The sequence below is a fragment of the Phyllostomus hastatus genome, unplaced genomic scaffold, assembly GCF_019186645.2.
Source record: "Phyllostomus hastatus isolate PE091 unplaced genomic scaffold, TTU_PhHast_1.1 phas_contig_210, whole genome shotgun sequence".
In the NCBI taxonomy this organism is placed as follows: Eukaryota; Metazoa; Chordata; class Mammalia; order Chiroptera; family Phyllostomidae; genus Phyllostomus; species Phyllostomus hastatus.
Window position 1 is genome coordinate 16194610 of NW_025333737.1, and position 20484 is coordinate 16215093.

General features: G+C 51.7%; 2 protein-coding genes across 5 annotated transcripts in view; one reads left to right on the top strand and one right to left on the bottom strand.

Moving 5' to 3' along the window:
- Positions 1-6123, top strand: part of NSF (N-ethylmaleimide sensitive factor, vesicle fusing ATPase) — a 130815-nt gene extending 124692 nt beyond the window's left edge. The window contains exons 19-21 of one of the 3 annotated variants that reach the window (XM_045837118.1): positions 730-843; positions 3953-4012; positions 4492-6123. In XM_045837118.1, coding sequence (XP_045693074.1) covers positions 730-843; positions 3953-4012 — 174 coding nt within the window. In that variant the 3' untranslated portion in view covers positions 4492-6123. The other 2 variants (XM_045837117.1, XM_045837119.1) reach the window with 2 other exon arrangements.
- A 3667-nt stretch (positions 6124-9790) lies between these two features.
- WNT3 (Wnt family member 3) overlaps positions 9791-20484 on the bottom strand; it is a 47409-nt gene continuing 36715 nt past the window's right edge. The window contains exons 2-5 of one of the 2 annotated variants that reach the window (XM_045835643.1): positions 20060-20301; positions 16281-16546; positions 15167-15642; positions 9791-11770 (exon numbers count right to left, since the gene is read on the bottom strand). In XM_045835643.1, coding sequence (XP_045691599.1) covers positions 11464-11770; positions 15167-15642; positions 16281-16546; positions 20060-20301 — 1291 coding nt within the window. In that variant the 3' untranslated portion in view covers positions 9791-11463. Of the gene's footprint in view, positions 11771-15154; positions 15643-16280; positions 16547-20059; positions 20302-20484 lie in introns of both variants that reach the window. The other variant, XM_045835645.1, reaches the window with a different exon arrangement.

The following is a 20484-nucleotide window of genomic DNA, read 5'->3' on the forward strand; positions in this document are numbered from 1 at the left end:
CCTTCACTTGTATTTATTTGATAAATTGGAACAATGATTAAAACCTTTAGAAACTTCAAAAAAGCTACAGAAATAAAAGGAACTGATTCATGAACAAGTTCATAGTACAGAAATGTTTTCTTCAATACTTTTAAGGATAACAAAGGCTTTAAAAAATTAATTCATTAAAATTTTTATTGATATCAGTATATACAAGTGACTTGATAAGATGTGTTAGAAAATTTTATGTAGTGACTTCTTCAACGGTGGTGAGGGCTTCTTAAAATCCTCAAGACCCATAAAATTGGGGCTACTCCCAACAAAATGGAAATTATTTATATGGTGAATGTCTGTAGGTTACCTGCTCGCGCAGCTTTTGTGCCGGTGTTGGGGAGAGGATTATATTTAGCCTGCTCTGACGCATACAGGTTTGTTCCTAGAAAGGAATGTTAAAAATTTTAACTGATATTTATTATGGATTGGAGCTATTTTCCCCCCAGCAAATATACCTCTAAATTATATTGGAGGCCTATAGGAAAGCGGAATTTAGAGTACCAATTTTCACTTTCATAACTACACCTAATGGGTTAGGAAGGTCAGGGTAGATTTTAAAATAGGAGGGAATCCTGTCAACTTGAACCAATCAACTAGTCTTTGTCATTGTTCTCTTAAGGAAAAGCGTGAAAATTAACTAATGTTGTTGATTCACTCACTATAGCAGTGCTTTCATTACTTTTATTGTTTTTGTAGCTTTTGGGCAACTTCAAGGATAAGGAACGTACCACAATTGCACAGCAAGTAAAAGGGAAGCAGGTCTGGATAGGAATCAAGAAGCTGCTAATGTTGATCGAGATGTCCCTACAGGTAAGGTGCTTCCTTCTCTGTGTGAGTCATAGAAGCTTTATGCTATGTCTACAGGTTTTATATTTCCTTTTGCTGAAGTTCTAATTTGTTACAATTTTTTAAAGATTTTATTTATTTTTAGACAGAGGGGAAAGAGAAAGAGGGGGAGAAACATCAGTATGTGGTTGCCTCTCGTGCACCCCCTACTGGGAACCTGGCCCAAAACCCAGGCATGTGCCCAGACTGGGATTTGAACTGGCAATCTCTTGTTTTGCAGGCCAGCGCTCCATCCACTGAGCCACACCAGCCAGGGCTAATTTTCTTACATTATTTCCAAACTGAAGTTGATATTAGTAGCCTGAGAGCAAACAGTAACTTACTGGTACTTTTCTTTCCCACTGAAAATTCAAAAATAGAAGAAAAGATTATAAAATTATTTTTAAGTTTTAACTTTGGGAGTCACCTGATCGTAGAACTAGAAAGGACTTCAAAGAGCAGTTGTTCCGCTGCTCCTCATCTCAGCAGTGAGGGTGCATATCCCACAGGTTGTCAGTTATCCGAGGTCCCAGCCAGTTGATGGAGGGGGTATAAAGTTACCATCAGAGGTCAGGAAGCTACCACACATATACCAAAAAGGGTCTGGGAGACTGTTTTAGGGGACAAAGTAATCGAGCTGTGCAGAGGAGACTTGGGCGCTATGTATGTTCCCCTGGCCTGGGCTCCTAGAAACTTCACACCAACTACTGTAGGGTTCAGCACCCATAGAAAACTGAGCCGCTGCTGCCTGGGCAAAGACAGATGAAGCTACTTTGGGACTTTCTCAAGTCTGCTGGCAACTTACCTTTCCTCATTTTGGAACTCCACCCCTCCATGTGCCCATCCTGTGTCTTCTTATGTTTATCAAGTTAGATAATAAATGTGTCCTCACTGAGCTCTCTGAGTTCAGCACCATCGGCTGACACTGTGGAATCCACAGTCTCTGGAACAGAGCTGGACACAGAGTAGGTGCTCAGTAAACTTTCACTCAGCGAGTCTTTCCCAGGTCCGAGGCTACCTTCTGAGCATATGCACTGCCGCACAGTCCTGCCATTGGTGAGCAGTGGGTGGCAGAGGTGAAGTTTCAGTTACCCCCACAATAGGCTCTTGACCACTAACAACTGGAAACACAAAGTGAATGCTTTTTCATCTTTGCTGGTGAATCTTATTTTAAAATAAGATTGTGGTTTTCAGAAACCTAAAGTTCAATCTGTTGAACTTTCAGGTGGACTGTTTTTAAGCCAGTTTGTTTATTTCCCATTTTGAACAGTGAATTAAAGTTACAGACTAATCATTCTGCATAGGGTTTTTCTTGGGAAAGGTGCCTATGCAGCTGTATTGGCCCTTTCCTTGGAAAAAGATAAACCTGTCAGATAGGCAGCTCAACCCTTCATTTTTTTAGTTTCAGCACAATTTTTTTCCCAGTAATTGCATAGAAGAAACTATGTGGGTTTTTCTCCCGAATCCCTACCCCTTCCTCTTCCTTTCATGCCTGCAGGTCAGTGATCAAGTTAATGCCGCTTATGTATGTGGGCTGGGAAGTGAAAGCGGGCAGTCGGGCCTAATCTCCAGCGACTGACACTTCATAGGCCTCTGAGCTTGAACCCCTTCATGTCAGATGGATTTCGTGCAGCTGAGTGAATTCCCTTTAGATCTGCCTTAGAGAGCCCGAGCCCAAGCGAAGAGGCATGTAGTTTAGCAGAGTATAAGTCATGTTACCTCTCTGCTCACCATACACGATTCTGTTAAAACTTGCACAGTGCTGAGGATCTGCTCTGACTGGATGTCACCTGAGGGAATAAAGTCATTTATCTAGATTACTTTTTTCCTCCCTTTCTCTTGACTTTTAATTCCATTGCTACAGGCAAGTCAGTAAGTCGTTGCTCACACATATTAAATATATTTAATGGGCAAAGACCTGCAAGTACTGACTGCAACTGAGCTCCAGCCAGTTCCATTTTTTTTAAAGAAGCTGACAATTGATTCATATGTAATTCTATTCCCAAAGAAGAAAAATGTTTCTTTTGTTAGCTGTTCACACTTTTTCTTAGTCCTTTGTAGTCTGACCTCTTAACTTTGATACATTTGAAACTTCTGCTGGATGTTTTTCTGTGATAGAAGAGATCTTTAAACAAAAAAAAAGTGGTTAGAGGGGAGCCCAGTTGCGCGTTCACCCACAGCTGCGCGAGCATCTGAAAGCCGCTCCCGGAGGGCAGGGAGTTCCCTCTTGGGAAACAGACTCCTGCCCAGGAACATTTTTTAAAGTTAGGCGTGTTTCTTACAATAAAAATTCAACTTAAGGAATTAAAGATGTTTTTAATGACAATTTTTTAGATACTTTTACATCTCTGGTGAGTGGACCAATGAAAATAAAGTATAAGCAAATTAGTATAAATATGGATTTAAGGTGAAAATTGACAGTTACTCATGACGCCCCGAACCAGAACACCTCCATCGTTCCGTAGGCTCACAGCACTGTGCTCGTCTGCAGAGACCCGATTATCCAGAGGCCGCACTGGGGGAGGGAGCCCCACGCTTTGTTTTTTTTAGTTTTAGCACAGTGGTTTTCATTAACTGCAAAGAAGCATCTACGGAAGGGAGACCAAGGCCAAGAAAAGCTAGATTATTGATCATAAAGACTGAATAAGCTGTTTCTCTAGTTGTTTAGTCAACATTGATTCTTCAAGTTTGGTCTCACGTTTATGCCTTAGATGAGTCCTGTGACTTGGTTGCCATTTGGGCACCCGTGAATGGCCGCCATGTGGTCTCACACTAGTGCTCACAGGTGCGCTGCCTCCTCACGCAGGGCCCGCTAAGGGAGCACGTGCAGGGGTGCCTGGGAATGACGCGCTGGGTCATTTGGCACCTCAAATATAGCAGTTCTCCGTGATAGGAAATCCCATTCACTTCTCCTGAATGACGCAGCCTGCTTTCCTGTGTATCAGAATACTGGTCAAGGAACAGGCAGCACAATTCTGTGACTCAGCAAAAAAGCACGGAGGAAGGATGAAGCTCGCATTTCCTTGGCATGAGTAAGTGCAGTTATTAGAAGGCACCATTAACTCTTCGTCTTTATTTCTTCTGATGTGTTTAGATGGATCCTGAATACCGTGTGCGGAAATTCTTGGCTCTCTTAAGGGAAGAAGGAGCGTAAGTATGTACAGCACTTAAGACTGTCACCCAGACTCACCACTCTCTTAAATCCCAGTGCCTGTTCTAAGCATTGCTCTATAGTGCTTATAAATTTAAAATCTCAGACTTTTCTTGGACAACTTTGTTTTCATTTATAGACTGTTTCACTGTGTTGTAGGGCTGAGAGCCCAAGCAAGGAAGTGGGTTGTACTGTTGGTTTGCGCTCCCTGTCCTGCTTCACAAAACTTCCTTGTCACAGTGCAGGAAAAACCCACTGGTACATATTTGCCGGAACCTGCTTTTAGATGCGTGGAGCTGTGGCCGTTTTCTTTTGTGACTTGCTCATCTAATACCAGATGCATAGTGAGAAACTTAGAAAAGCCATTAAGAAGCTCCTAGTGATTTTGTGATGAATGGCTTTTTCGCAGACCCTCATCTGTTGTTTGTTTTTCAGTATTTCTTTTTCAGTAGCCCCCTTGACTTTGGGTATTTCTTTTTCAGTAGCCCCCTTGACTTTGAAAACGAACTATTTGCAAACACACAGTGACCAAGGGAAGTGACCAATGTAAAGAGGCCTGGGATCGTCACTGGATTTACTCGAGATCCTGAATGAAGTGAAATGTTCCCTACCTTCAACACGTGCTCGCTCCGCATGATTAGTGCAATAAAATCCCTTCCTTGTACTTACCAGGATATTCTGCCACTTTGTGAAAGGTACAAACTTGCTTTAGAAGGCTCTGCTTACCTTTCCGTGCCAGCTAAGATGCTTCCTTCTTCCTCAGTCTTTAAGTGTGGGAAATATACTGTACTTGTGAACACTACACATTCTAAGCTCTCTACGACCCCCACCCCAACCAAAAACCCTCAATAAATGTAATGATTTTGCAAGACGACGGTTGGCCTGTCAGAAGGAAGCCTGTGGACAGGTACACCGGGAACAGTGAATAGAGGAAAGGGCTCCAAGGGATGATCTTACAGCTTCCGTGTGCTAACGCTGAAGGTACGCGGGCATTTGGTTCAAGTCCTCCCAGAAAGCTGGTGGTTATCTTTGCCTGAAGAAACAGGCCTTTGGCTTTCTAAGATGCTGCTCTCTATTTTCGGAGATGTTTCCAAGCTGTAACCAGGAGATCTTTCTCAGCAGAAAGTCAGATTATCACTGTGTTGGCTGTGACATCCCCTTAATGTAACTGATTTCCTCTGTGGTAAGAGGTATGCGAGTCATTTCTGCCTGGTAGTTGTTGTTAAAAACTTGTGAAAGATTTTGTGTACACCCCTAAAAAGAAAGGAGTTGTTAAAGAAAGTAATTAATAAACCTCTCAGTACTAATTAGTGTCCAACTCTAAGTGGGTCAGTTCCTTAGTATAATATTAAAGGCTTATTAAATCACCAGTTTTCTTTTTTCCTAAAGTTAATGATTTACTTAGAATGTATCCTTCATTTTAAATTATCCGTACTACCCAGCATCTAAAACAATTAAGTAAACCACTTTCTAGTGCTCTCCCCTCAGTCCCTACTGGCCATTCCAATCCACGTAACACACTTCCTTTACCCTCTAACGCGTCTTCCAAAGGTTTTGTCTTATAACTGAGTTAGAAGGAATTTAAATAGGGCATCGTATTTGGTCATGAGACCTATGGAGCATGCCACTCTGTCCCCATAGCTGCTTGAAATGTGAGGACAAGCCATCAGAAGCCATCTGAATGTGCTTGACGCCACCCAGGGAGCCTGTTGCCACAGTGGCACTGAGCGTAGCTCTGTCATCTGTCCCTGTGGTAGAGGGCACGCTATCTCCAGCTGCTGCTACCTGCCTGTCTGTGGTGGGCTTGTATGTCACACCTGCTTTGTTTCAGCTTTTCATCGCTAGCTCGTTTTGTGGCTTTTCAAAAAGTGGGTTCTATTGTGAAATTCTGTGATTCCTGGTGACCGGCGCCCTGGATTTCCTTGTCTGGTTTAGATCTCCTCGCCTCTTTTCTCTTCCCGTGAAAGTGGCACACATTGTATTAACTTATGTCTCCTATTCAGTGAGGTTAATTAATGTCTTTGTGTTTCGTCCAAAACTATATTGAAAAATATAAATATTATATTGTTTAATGCAAATGAAGGAATGCAATAAAGAGTATCTATACTTGAAAACGTTCTGTAGACCACTGTTTTATACAAAACAATGTGTATAAGGATGCGAACGTATGAAGGAGGGGCCCGGGCAAGGCCCTCTGGAGGTTGTGTTGTAACTGACCTGAGGAGGTGGATGCTCTTTCTTTAAAAGTCTCTGATTCTAACTTTTTTGAGTATAGTTACTTAAAAAGAAACACAGATCAGTAACATTTTGAAAGGTTAATGCACAAGAATCTTTATACTTATTTTACTCATTTTACCTAATAAAAAACTGAAGTGTACCAAAGCCATTATTGGGTTAAACCAGAAAGGAAAATTGTTTCTCAAGCAGAATCACTTCCTCCTCTGAATGCACGAACCAGGGGCTCAGACACTCTCAATGAGATTTCTTCACTCGGTTTGTTTGGGTATCCTTTATCCTTTTTTGCATGTTTCTGTGCTACCAGAACTCTTAGCCTAAACTCTGAGCCTTCGGGTTGGCCCCGGTTAGGACTAAAGGCAGCCCGGAAAGTCAGCAAGGGTCTGTGGGAAGAGAACTGCAGTCTCCCGGAGAGCAGGGTCGCCCCCAGGAGCTGCCCACACCCTCCTGGAAAGAGGACCGAGGCCACCCTGGTCCCTGCACAGCCTTGAAAAGGTGCAGGGCTCTCTGAGTGCTCTCAGAGTCCATGCTGGGCAGAGCATGTGCGAGGTTACAGCCTGGCCCCGCTGACAGAGCAAGGAGGCTCCTGCCAGCTGCTGCCTTACTCCCTTCATCTATGGATGGCCTGTTAACAGGCTATTTTTTCTTATTTAAAAAAAATTAATTTATTGACTCAAGAAAGAAACATTGATTTGTTGTATCACTTAATTTATGCATTCATTGGTTGATTCTTGTATAGGCCCTGACTGGGGGTTGAACCCCTAACCTTGGCATATCAGGACCACGCTCTAATCAACTGAGCTACCTGGCTACAGGCTTTTTTTTTTTTTTTAATTATATGTATTGATTTTACAGAGAGAGAGGAAAGGAGGGAGAAAGAGAGAAATGATGATTTGTTTTTCCACTTATTTGTGCATTCATTGTTGCTTCCTGAACACGCCCTGACCGGGGATCAAAACTGCAATCTTGGTGTATCAGGACGAGGTTCCAACAAACTGAACTAGCCGGCCAGGGCTTAATTTTTTTTTTCCAGAAGATATCATTAAAGTCTCAAAAAAAGGAGCTTTTAACTTTATACTTTTTAAATTTGTACATCTTCACTGGAACTTTTTAAACTGTAACACAAAAAACTGGGTAAGGGCAGTTAAAATCTGAGATGTGTTTCGCTATTTAAGGCTGTTTTTCCATATCCTAAAAATTACAGTGAACAGCCTCCCCTTGAAATCTCAGCAACAAGTCATGCAGTAGATCCAAGTGTGTATCATAACCAGACCTTGGTAAACAGATGAGGGGGCATGGAGTCAGCTGTGACCAGCCACCCCAGCCCAGACACAGAAGGGGAACGCAAGATTTCCTTCTCCTTGCCCGGCAACTCGGTCCATGTGCCTTTTCAGAGAAGGGACGGGGAAGAGTGTGTAACAGAGTTCAAAAAAGCATGTGATTTCAGAAGTCCCTGCACGGTGATGCCCTAAAGTTTCTCATCAGCCAGCAAGTAGTGCTGAGGCCCGGGCTGGCGCGAGCCCACGGGGCGTGTGTGTGTATACCGCGGCGCTGAGATGCGGACGGAGGTGGCGCTGTGACCCACACGTCCCCAAGTGGGAAAGACAAGTTGAAAGGACTCACATTTGAAAATTTCCCAGGACAGCCTCCACACAATTGCCTTTGTCTCACTGCTTTGGGAGTTTAAAACTAATGGGTAGATCATTCTGTGCCTTCTAGAAAGTTCTCTGTTAAGCCAGGAGAAACGATGGCAGTGTAGTGGCTATCGTTTTGCTGAAAGAACTTCTTCACTTGGGTGCGTGTGCGTCAGCCGTGCACGTACATGTCTACGGACCAAGGCCGGCACGGGTGCCCCGCCGGCTCATTGGCAATCACCTCGGAGACACCTAGGATAGCCCCCTCCCTCACCTCTCCCCTTGCTTTTCCCCCGCTTTCTCCTGACCCTTCGTTCTGCCTTTATTCGTACCCCAGCCTCTCACCCTTGAACACTCTCCCCCACACACCCCCTTCTCTCCTGAAATAATACTGGTTTGGTTAATATCTTCTTATCATAGTGTCTCTTTTCTTCCTTTTGGATTTTTTTTAAACTTCCTCGTGTTTTTAGATGTTTATTAGTATTTATGCTTACCGAGAGCTAAGTGTTCAAGCACTGCTATAAACTATACTCTCTTTAATCATAGAATGTGATTACTCAGAGAGAGGATCATAAATGGCCTTGGTAAGTATGAGTAGGGACTGTTTGAATGCTTGGCAGTCTCATAGGGTAAAAAAAGGAAGCACCCAGAGCGCTGGGGTGGATGCGCGTTAGCCTGACATAAAAGCCAGACTCACAGCGCAGCAGCACTGCGGGCAGGACGTGCAGCCGAGTCTCGTCCTCTCCGTGTCCGACTCCTTGCACAGCCAACAGAGCCATTTCTGTGGTTTAAGCTCTTCGGGGACTAACTAAAGACACACTGTGGGCAGAGTGAAGCTGGTGAATTTCTAGGAGCCTTTCCCAGTCTGAGGTCAGAGGTCTGCAGGGAGCGCTGGCAGCCCGTCTCCACCGCACCAGGCAGACCGAGTTATTGTTCTGTTACCTTTTTGTGAAATTAAAGAAATAAGATTTGTCCCTAATAAAGGGAAATCAGGAGAAGGAAAGAAAAACATTTTTACCGTGCCAAGTAAACTGAAAATGGCATTGTATGGGTAGGTCTGAAGACATCTTATGTCTCTCGTCATAAAACCAAGTTGCAGCATCTCATTGTTGAGAAAGTGTTACTTGTGAGCTTCAGGTGAGTCCCTTGGAAACTGCATTTTGAGGAGAGCATGCCTTTTGCTAGAATCTAGAGCATGCCCACTGGTGGGTCCTTTCTGCCCAGAGCTCTGGGTGCGCCACCTCTCCTGACCCGCCTACCCTTCTATACTTAGCTCTTAAGCAGAGCTAGTGGGGCAGAGCCAGTGGGGCAGAGCCACTGTAGTCAGGTTCATTTTTAGTAGAGCGAATCCTGTGTTCCCAGTACACGGAGTTGAAAACAAGGGTAGTAAGAGACTAAGTCAGTGGCCAACACTGTGGTCTGCTGGCCTTGAGCCACGTCTCTGAGTGTCTGTGACGTTAATTTGTGCGCTGGGACTGCTGGAGTCTGTGAAATCAGTTACTGCCCAAATTGCTTATTTTTAAAACTAGAAATGCTTTGTTTTGTTAGAAGTTGTTTTAGAAAAAAGTAAGCCTGTAAGAAAGTCCTGGAGTAGATCAGACCTATGGCCATGATGTCTCAGATGATCTTGCTTAGCGAACAGAGGAAATGAACTGAGTTTGGGCCACTAATTGAAGCGTGAAAGTTGAAGCTACCACATTCAGATCCTGATATTCTTGGCCTCCTGCGCGTTAATCCGGAAACTCCACACACTGTACAATGTATCCATTTTTTAAGTTTTTTACCTTCTCTTTAATGACTTAACAGAAAAAAACTGCATGATGAAATATAGTTTCTCCAAATATATATATATTTATATAATATATAATCTTAGTTAACTCAAAGGTATATACATTGTATAATAAATAATATTTATAAAAAGAGACTTTTTGGATATAAAATCAAAAAGATCAACAACTTCTACAACTTTTTACAAAACTTTGGATACAGCAGGTTGGTAGGAAATTTCCATTGGATGCTATTCCCTGACTACGGCGAGAATAATTACAACGCACTCGATGTACTGTTATTAAATAATTACTTGTCAGCTACTTGAATACGCCCCAAAACATGACTTTATCACTTTTAATATAGAATACAGAGATATGAAGACTTTTTGGAAATTTGTATCCATTCTGCTGAAATAATTCTCACATAAAGCAAGCATTATCTGGTTGACATGATTTAAAACTTTCCAGTCTACGGTGAGATGAGGGGTGCATTTCAGACTCCGGGGAGGGGAGGGGAGGGGAGGGGACATGTATCTCTAGCAGGGCTCACCCCCAGCAGACTCGAGAGTGCAGGCATGGCTTCTAGACGGGTGTCTCGGCAAACCCGCCTGAGCGAGCAGGAAGAGCGCCTGGCCCGGTATCTCAGGCCAGTGTTCGGTAGACCGAAGAAAGAAGGGAGGAAAGGAAGAAAAGACTGTGTTCTGTGCTCCACCCTGCTGCATCTCTCTCTGATGCTCCTTGGACAGAGCTGAGCTCAGCCCATCCTGTCAGATTCGTTCGCCCGTGTTGCCAGCTTCCTCTAGGACACTCTAGAGAACCACTCGCTGTGGACCAAGAACTCGGCTGTGAGGTGCTCTTCCCCCGGGAGCAGGTGACTGCTCGCCCCGCTTTAAACACCTGACCCTGATCCTCGGTAGCTGCACGGGTGGGTGCTTATGAGCACGCAGGTGAGGCCGGAAGATCCACGTTACAGAACCCTGCGTTTCTGTTCCCTCACACAGGCCAGAGGGAGGAGAGGAAGCAGGGAGACGTGTCCTTACTGGAGGGGAAATGGAAGGATCATTTTTACCCTCCCCATCTACAACACTAGCCTCGAAACTGGAACTTCAGGAATAGATTGCTACCCTCTCACTGGCCCTTTGTCTAACTCACCCTGAGGTGACCCAGAGTCCAGCTGAGCCCCTGGTGTTGTTCTGATGGAGGTTCTGCAGGTGAGCAGGGCTGGGAGGGACGGCGCGGCCCCTCCAGAGACACCACTCCTTTCTTTCAGAAGCCACCGGGCTGGAGAAGCCTTGCCGCCCTCCCCCTTACACAACCTATTTACAAAGTCGACTAGACACACACACGAGTACTGCGTTAATGGTGGAAACTGCAGAAGAGGGTAGAAAAGGGTTTTGAGATCTGACTGCAGTTCACAAGAGCCCCTCGTGCAGAACAGGGTTACAGAGAAAATGAGGCTGAGAACACACAGCCGCTCTTCAAACAGCTTACCAGGACAGTTAGAACTCCTAGTTCTTCAAAACTGCAAACCCTACTCTGACAATCGCCTTGGGCCTCCCTACCTCTTTATCCTAGCTCAACCTATGGCTTTTATCAGATCGTGAAAGTGTATCCGATTGGAGTGGGAGTAGACAGAGAAAAGGAGACCGCAGGGGTGTCCTGCTTCAGAACTCCCGCCGCACAGGCGCCCTGGGACACGCCCGTGAGAGCCGTTCGGTCGGAACCGGGGTCTTGCTGGTGCTGACACCTTGACCACCAGGCACAGAGCTCACGTCAGCCCAGCCTGTTCTGTTGGAGTAGAAATTTTTTTCCATTTTTATTTTCTTTCACATGTGCAAAGATAAGCCTCAGGTCTGCTCCTATCAGACCCTAGAGAAGTAAAAAGAAAGCCCCTTCTTTGAAAACCACACACCATCCAGAGTAGGGTGAGAAACTGAAGAGGAGGAAGGGAGGGAGGCCTCCCGGTCGGCAGGCGGGTTGGGTCCAGGTTATTTACCACACGTGCATCTGGCCACAGTCCGGGTTCCTTGCTGTCCGATGCCGAGGGCCGAGCCCCGCTGAGGTCCTGCTCCCGGCGGGACTTCAGTGAATCTGCCCAGCCACACTTCACCGTGCCCAGCACCCTTTGGAGGGTAAAGAAGAATTAGAAACATAATTGCTTTCCCAGGGAGACCACCCATAAGGGTCACAGGCTGCCGAGAGGAAATCTCAACGTCTGTCTTGTACTCAGAGGTAACAGGACCTTGAGTGGCTTTCCCCCCCTCCATCCCTCCTGTACTTGGGGTCCATCAGTGAGGAAGGGAGTGTGGGCGACAGAAACAGTAGGGCTTTAGCATCCACTAGAGACTGGCTCCCAAACCCTGCCCCCCTCACCTTCTAGCTGGGGACCTGGGAGCCAGGTGGCCTGCAGCAGTGACTGGCTCCCCCTGTGCAGGACTCTGCCTTCTACAGACACCAGGCCGGTGCAGGGCCCAGCTGCCAACTCAGAGCAGACTCCTGGGCGCTGCGTTTTGTATTCACACCAGATAGTTTCAGAACAAACTGTCCAAACAGGAGGAAGTCTATTTAATTAAAAAATTATGAATAACTCCTGCTCATGGGCGCACCGATGTGTGCATTTTATTCCTCTGTGTATTTGCATCTCACCGAGGGTTGGCGGCCCAGAGAGCTCTCCCGGCTTTCCCGATCGAGTCAACGCCCTCGGGTGCCCAGAGGACTGGTGTGAGGCCGTTCTGCAGTGGCAGAGACAGACTCGGCAAGGTTCAGGGGACGTGCCCAAGGTCTCACCGCAGTTTAGTGACAGATCCAGCCTCAGGGGGCCGCCAGGCCACCTGGCTGTTGTCCAAAGCCCCCCCCCCCCCATTCACCATGCTCACAACATTTGAATGACAAGGAATAAATCTGGTATTTGCCATGTCAGAGACCAATGGCTAGCCAGAGACATTGGACAGAAGCTGCCGGCGGTGGGAAAGGTGTTTTCCCCTCACGGGATTCTGGCCTTCCTGTGGCACAGGGCCATTTTGACTAAGTGTCCCCCCTGCCCCAGTGTGTGGAGGGCCCCGTGACTCCCTTCTGTCTCCTGCCTGCAGTGTTGAGATGGACAGGGCACCTGAGAGAAAAGCGAGAGGCCCCGTCCCATACAATCCCTGCCAGCCTGTTTCCAAAGTTCCCATTTTGCCTGCAGAGTCCGTGTGGATGAAAGGACAGGAGGAGGTAAGGGGGTCCCAGCCTACAGCTCCAGACCAAGCATCAGGCCTGGGGGCAGCTGCTCCCAGAGGTCAGCCTCGCCTGGGAGCCTCTACTGCCTCCTCGGGAGCACCTGGACCCTGTGCTGGGGCTCCTGGTGACTCGGCCTCTAGTCCACACAACCACCTCGAGATGCGGACATAGTTCTTATCCTCAGTTCCCACGAGAGGAAGCCTGGGCTCAGAGAGGCCAAGCCACTTACCCAGAGTCACCCCACAAAGGGAGCAAAATCCCCTGCTTGTCCCAGACCGAGGCCTCCAGAGTGTCCACACAGGAGGGGCCTGGAGGCCACGATCTACCTGGATGTGGTGTCTTAAACCATGTCTAGTGCTTTCCATAAGACTGGAAAAACACCACTGTATTTCAGTGGGGGTACGGGGAGGGAGGAGAGCACTGGTTCTTAGGATCAGTGTTAGTCCAGAGGTCGCAGGCGAGGGGCTTTCCAGACACGGAGAGCCAACCCAGCACCTCCTTCCCCACTTGGCAGACGGTTTATCTCAGCTGCCCACCAGGGGAGTGGGCGTGCTGGAACAGTTCCAAGGGCCTGAATCCATGGCACCCTAGAACCCCCGGCGGGGCCTGGGGATACTGCTATGACCTCTGCAGGACCCCATGTGGGGCTTTTTCTGGAGGTAGAGTCCTGGGCTCATTGTCCCTGCCTGTGCAATGAGTAGGCTCATCCTTCCACAGTCCCCTCTCAGTGGCCAGAGCTGTCCTAATAGGTAGTGGGGACACTTGCCTCTGGCCACAGTGCGCATCAGAGGAGCGTGGCCACTATGCTTTCAAACATTCCTTCCCCGCTGACAGGCCACAGTGTGCCTGCAGGTTGTCTCTCATTGGCTGGCTCTCCTGTCCTTCTCAACAAACCTGCCCAAGTGATGACAACTCCACTGCATGTTGACCACCGTCACGTCACAGCTCCCTGACAGCGTTTGTCACACTTTCTGTTAGTACTGTAGTCAGACGAGCAGGCACAGCTCTTGGTCCCCTTGAGCCTCACAGACCTGCTGCGGGGCCCCCACAATTGCCCCTCTGTGCGGATGAGGAACTGGGCTGCAAGGCCCCACCGCTGGTAAGCCGTGGGGCGGGAACCACCTTTCTAGACTGTGCCTGACTTGAGCTGCACCGAGGGGCTTCCCAGATGGACTGGGTGAGCCACCCCTCAACCAGCGCTCTCCCCACCATGCCAGGCTCCTCCCCCAGCACAAGCATGCACCCCAGCTCCCAGGCGCCCTGTGTGGAACCACATGAGACAGTGGGGTGCTCTCCCTGCCCCAACCCCAGCCAACAACGACCAAGGCAGGCAAGCACTTTGCCAGGAACCAGCCACCATTCCCAGTGGTCTTTGTTCCTCACAGCACCTCTGGGGAGGGTGACGGAAGAGGAGACAGGTGTGCAAAGACTACCTTGTGTGGGTCCCACAGCTGGCAAGTGCTGGGTGCTGGACCAGGGTTCACGCCTCTGTATATTAGGCTCCTTCTCAAGGCAGAGAAGGGGGAGAAAGGGCCCACAGGTCTCAAAACCTTCCACCTCCAAGACTCCAGGACCACCCTTCATTAATCTTGGCCTACCCTGGGGACCTATGGATCTGAGAGCCAGGCACACTGTCTCCCACGCTAGGCCACCTCTGGGAAGCTTGGCAACATAATCCACCCGCCTTTGATCCCTCGATTACTCACCACCATCACTCTGAACTTGGCTCCTTCCTCCTCCCCATCGCCATCCATAAACTCAGTGAGAGTGCACCCCACTCCACCCAAGCTTCAGATCTGTCGGGATATGGGCTTATCCACAGCTTTCCCCCACCCACCTCCTTGAGGTTGGTAGGATTTATGCTTGTGCGAAAACTTGCCCTCTAAGTTCACGGTGGGTGCAAAATGACTCTGCCCCAGGGTTTGCAGAAGAGACTTTTCGGCCTACTGTTTCAAGTAGTTTAACCTTCTTCTTTTACAGTAAGAAAACAGACCCAGAGAAGTGAAGAAACAGGAAGTTAGAGGCAAAGCTGGCACCTGAGGTCAGGTCTCCCCGCTCCCAACCCCACAGTGTCCCTCCTCTGTACCCACAGATGCTCGATAATGAGAGCCAGTGGCCATGCAAAAATCTGACCTGGCTCGTAACTGACCGCCATGGGTAAGAATTTTAGTCAATTGTTTGCAGCCTCTCGGAAACTTGTGTCCCAGGTAGCTGAGAACTAGAACAGTCATCAGGAAGAGAAGACAGGCAAACCCGGGCCCCCCGGCCTCCCCACCCTGCCGCCCTACCTGGCTCCCTACTTGCAGGTGTGCACATCGTAGATGCGGACGCACTCCTGGCAGCTCACGTAGCAGCACCAGTGGAAGATGCAGTGGCACTTCTCCTTCCGCTTCTCCGTCCTTGTGTTGTGTCCGCGGCCGCAGCACAGCAAGTCGCAACCATCGATGCCATGGGAGGTGACATTGCAAGTCCGGTCCCTGGTACCGAAGGAGCCCGTCTCGGGGTTGGGCTCGCAAAAGTTAGGGGAGTTCTCGTAGTAAACCAGGTCCCTCTCTGTGGGCGGCTTGAAGAGCGCGTACTTGGCCCGGAGCGTCTCCACCCAGCCGCGGGACTCTCGGTGCTTCTCCACCACCATCTCCGAGGCGCTGTCGTACTTGTCCTTGAGGAAGTCACCGATGGCGCGGAAGTCAGGCTGGGCCCACCAGCAGGTCTTCACCTCGCAGCTGCCTGACAGCCCATGGCATTTGCACTTGAGGTGCATGTGGTCCAGGATGGTCTGGGAAAGAGGAACAGCAGCTGGCCCCCAGACAGATCCCACCTGGGAGCACACCTAGACCCTCCTGCTCTGCCTGGCCCAGCCTGGCCTCTGCAGCCTTCTCCGTTCCCACCCAGTGCTAGGATGAGAACTGACTGAGGGCAGAGGCACAACCGTAGAATCTTGACTGCTGTTTCCCTCCCCTTCACACCCCCATTATCAGCAGAAATCACATCCAGTTCTCAAAGCCATAATAGGGATTGTTATCCACACTTAACAGATGGGGAAACTGAGGCTGGGAACTTCAGTGTCTCATGCTAAGTGAAACGGCCGTAGGAAGGGGTGGAAATGAGGTCAAAGCCAGGCCCATGGGCCCACACGGGCAGCATGAACACACAGGATGGGCTGCCGGTACCTGCTGTATGGGGCCCCCACGCTGCCCACTGAGGCATCCCCTGGAGGGTGGAGACCCAGAACAGTCCAAGGATAAAGGAGGGTGAGCAGAAGGGGTGACTGTGGGATGTTGGCGGGGCCAAGCTTGGCCAAGGGGAAAGAGGCAGAGCAGGGAGCCCTGAACACACAAGGCCCTGGAAGGGGTTGAGGCAGTAGGGGCACAGACAGGGTCAGGAGCGGTCCCAGAAAGGGCAGCTGCGGCTCACCGTGCGGCCTGCCTCGTTGTTGTGCTTGTTCATGGCTGAGCGTGCGTCTGGCCTGTTTTCACGCGCATCCGCGAACTCTCGGGACACTAGCACCCCGAAGTCGGCGTCCTCGCTGCAGCCGCCCCACTTCCAGCCCTCGCCGGGCGGTCCCTTATGATGGGAGTCGCAGCCGCAGATCGTGGAGGTGCCCTCCGCGCAGGAGCGGGTGACTGCGAAGGCCACGCCGGCAGAGGCGATGGCGTGCACAAAGGCCGACTCGCGGGTGGCTGCATGGAGGGAGTTGGGAAGCATTGCTCAGGCCCGGTCCTGGGACGTGGCTGAGCAGCCTTCACCTCCCCAGACGGGAAGGAGAGCTCGCCAGCCAGGAGGGAAGAGGAAGGAACCTGGTAGCTGTCCCCACTTTACTGGATGAGCAAACTGAGGCCAGGGCCACTAACTGATTAAACAGCTGGCAGACCAGAGTGCTTAAAAACAGGGGTAAAAATGGTAGCCCTGGCAGGTTGCTGAAGAGATTAGGGGCCTGCTCTCTGTCCTAGCCCCAGGCCCTGCTGCCCTCCCCCTTTCCAAAAACTCCAGAGACTCCAGCGCGGGCCTGAGCCCTCGAAGTCCTGACAGCCTGCCATCTGAGGTGGGGGAAGGCCTGGGAACCCACAGCTTAAACCCACCCAAGTCCACCCGTCCCCACTTGCATGCGCCAGGGCAGGCCCTTTCCCTTTCTGACCCTCTGAGACCCTCTGCACAGAGTGGGAACGACTGCTTTCTGCTACCAGAGCTCCTGACCAGGGCTGGCGCCTCAGTCTCCTCTCCCTTCCCTTTCTCCTCCCAGACAACGCCAAGGTTTGGGGCTGAGAAGGCCGTGTCCCTCCTGGAAGGAGGGGGACATAAGGGCAGTTCTCCTAGTTCTGCCCCCAGGGTCCAGTGAAGAAAAAGAAAAGATTCTCAGGGATGTCCCCCCCAACTTCACTGTAATGACCGCCTTTGGGTGCTGTTAGGCACCAGATTCTGCCCTCCAGGTGCTAAATCCTAGTTAATCCTTTTAACCCCGTGAGGCGGGAAGTCATATGGACCCATTCTACAAAAGCGGACTAACGATTAGAGAGGCAAAGGCCTGAAAGTCAGGCAACGCAACAATCTCTCCTTGCTGGAGAAAGACCCAGAACTGGGTCGGGACCTGTCCGAGGCCGAGCAGGTTGCAAGACTCGGGGCTGGCCTGGAAGCCGGGTGTCCCGCGCTTAGTGCTGCGGGAGACCGTAGGTCGGCAGACAAGGGAGCCTAGCATTCCCCGGTAGCCACTGCTGCCTCTTTAGAGGCCCCAGCGCCCTCGTCGGCCGCCTGCAGAGGAAGGGCCGGTCCGCCCGCCGGAGCAGGTGGGGGGAGCGCGGTGGCGCCCGCGCCGCAAGGGCGGACTGCGGACCGGCGGCGGCCGAGGCCTGTGGCGCTGCGCCCTGCTTCCCCCCCAACCCGGTCCCCCCGCCGCCCCAGGTCCAGCCCCCTCCCACCGGCCGGCGCCCGGGGGCGAGGGGCGCCAAGGGCCAGGGCCTCGCTTCCGGCCGGGCTCGCGGCTTCTCGCGGCGGCGGCGGCGGCGGCGCCCAGACCCCGGGCCGCGCTCGGTTCCCAGCCCCGGGGACGCGGGGGCGGCGGGGGCGGGGCGGGGATTAGCCTGGGAGCGGCGCTGACAGCCCCGCTGTGCCGGTCCCCGTCCGGCGGGGCCCGCTGGGCCACTCAATCCGCCTTTGTTCGCGCGGTGTCACACCGCATTACCCGCATAATGCGGCCGCCGGGCCCGGGCCGCCGGGCCGGCCGCCACCGCGTAGCAACGGGCGGCTCCCGCGGCCGGGCCGCGCCCCCGGCCCCGGCGCCGGCCCGCGAAATCCCCATTGAAGCGGCGCCCCCCGCCCGCGCGCCGCGCCGAACGGCCAGAGGGCGTGTGAATGGCGCGGCGGCCGCAGCGGGCGCGGGGCCGGGCCGCGCGGCGGGGGGCGACGCTCCGGCCCTTTTCAAGCGGCCTGAACCCCCGCCCCCCCGGGCTCCCGCCTTCGGCCCCGCCGCCGCGCCCCCAGCCTTCCGGCCCGCGCCCCCCGCGCCCCGCCCCAGGTCCCCACCCTGGGACAGCCCCGCGCCGGGGCGTCGGTCCCCGGCCTCCGCGGAAGGTGCGCGCCCCCGGGCCGACCGACTCCCCGCCGCCCTGGCCTGGAAGCGGCGGCCGAGATTAACCCCCGGCGGCCCACCCGGGCGCGGGCGCGTGCGGGGACCCTCTTCCCGGGGACTGAGCTTTCACCAAACTCCGGGTCTCTGGCTTCCACCCCCCGCCCCCCAGCACACAACTGCCCGCTTGCAATTTAGCGATGAAGCCATGTCCTAGAATCTAGGTCTTACAATGATTGATTTAAACCGTGAAACGCAAACGTGAGTGGGTGGTAAGCTCAAAGACCCGATTTCCACTGGCCATTGTCGCGGGTGGGAAAGGGCAGTCCGAAGGCGAGTCTGGCTTTTAGGGAGCGCGTCTAGACGCCAGGCCGTTTGATTCAGCGCTACCTGGCCCGAGGTGGGGCGCCGGAAGGCGGTGAGACCGACACGCCAGCAAGATCGGGTTTGAAATGCAAACCGCCGCCACTTGGCCCCAATTAGAGGCCAAACCTTTTATGTAAACAAGGAATAATTAGCTTTGGTAACAGAAGCGTAAACAGAATCATCATCCATTGATTCGCTAATTGCCCTTCGGTCCCACGACAATAGCCTGTAGGTCGGACTTGCTCTGTGAACCTGAGGCGCAGGTTAGGGGGGCTGCACTCTAAGGGGGAATGGGGAGTCAACTTCCCCCGGCGCGTTCCCTGCCAATCCCCACCCCCAGGACCCCCCTGGCTTCCACATCTTTTCTTTCCGCCGGTAAATGCGGCTCTTCTAACAGGAGGGAGGGCGGGCCCGCGGGTTTGAGTGGCAAAGCCGTGTCGGTGGAGGGAAGGTTCAAGTTGCTGTGGGAAAGGAGCCGTGGGTCCCGGGGGGCCTGCTGGGACCCCTAAACTCCTGGACACCATAGCTGCTCAGAGAGTTGCCCAGTGCAGCCCAGGACTCACCAGCCCCTAAGTCCCCCTCTAGGAAGCAGTTGACCCCTCATCCCTCTCACCAGGTGCCTTCATGTTTGAAGTCCAGCTGTGTGACCCCCTTCATTTGAAGTGCAGCAGGTTAGGCTCCCAGGTTTTGAGATGGCTGGGAACTTACCCCCCACCCCGCCAGCACTCCCTCTAGTCCCCACCACATGCTTGGGCATGGGCACCGCTGAAGGTTCTCACGGAAGCACTGGGAGCAGTGTAGTGCCACCAGCACCAAGCAGCTTTCTCAGCTCCAGGATTTTCTATATAGGAGGGATATAGGGGTGACAATGCCCCCACACCACACCAAAACTACATTTGCATAACACTTAACATAGCATTGGGGAAATGTCACAAATGTGCACATCAAAGCCTGGGGCCACCGCTGCGCCAGCTGAGCAGGGAGGAAGCCTGCAGCCCCCTAGGCTGCCCTGGGTCCTGGCACCCTCCAGCATCTTAAGGATGCCCAGCCCCAGCAGCACCTGGGAAGGCGTGGCAGCCATGATGACAGCCTGGGTGGGTCCAGAGAAGGACCTGACCTACTTCTGTGGAGGCCCTAGGTCATGACCAGCTTTATTACCCTCCCCTGAGGGCCCTGGGCTCAGAGCTGAGGTGTTCTGAGAACAGTCACTTCATCTCAATAGTCCCCCCGCCCCCCACCCACCTCCCTCAGGGCCCAGAGGCAGTACCTTTATCAAGGACGGGCCCGAAGATGGCCAGGCTGTCGTCTATGGTGGTGCAGTTCCAGCGGCGGCCCCGGAACTGGTGCTGGCACTCCTGGATGCCCAGCTTCACACCCTCGGCCACACTGGGCATAATTTCGATGTAATTGCGGCAGAAGCGCAGTTGCTTGGGGACCAGGCCTGGGATGGAGCCGCAGAGCAGAGGCTGAGAGCCCAGGGACGTGTACTGCTGGCCCAGGGCCAGGGACCTGCGGGCACACAAAAGGTAGTGGCACGGCAAGCCCAAAGCACATAGCCCGTCGAGGGCACCATTTCTTCCTCACTGGCCCTCCTGGGTGGGTGCAGCCACAGAGGGCCCGAGTCTGCACCCACGCCCTGAGAAACCTGGCCCCTGGTGCTGCCCTCGAAGGGCAGGGCTCTGATCCAGGCAA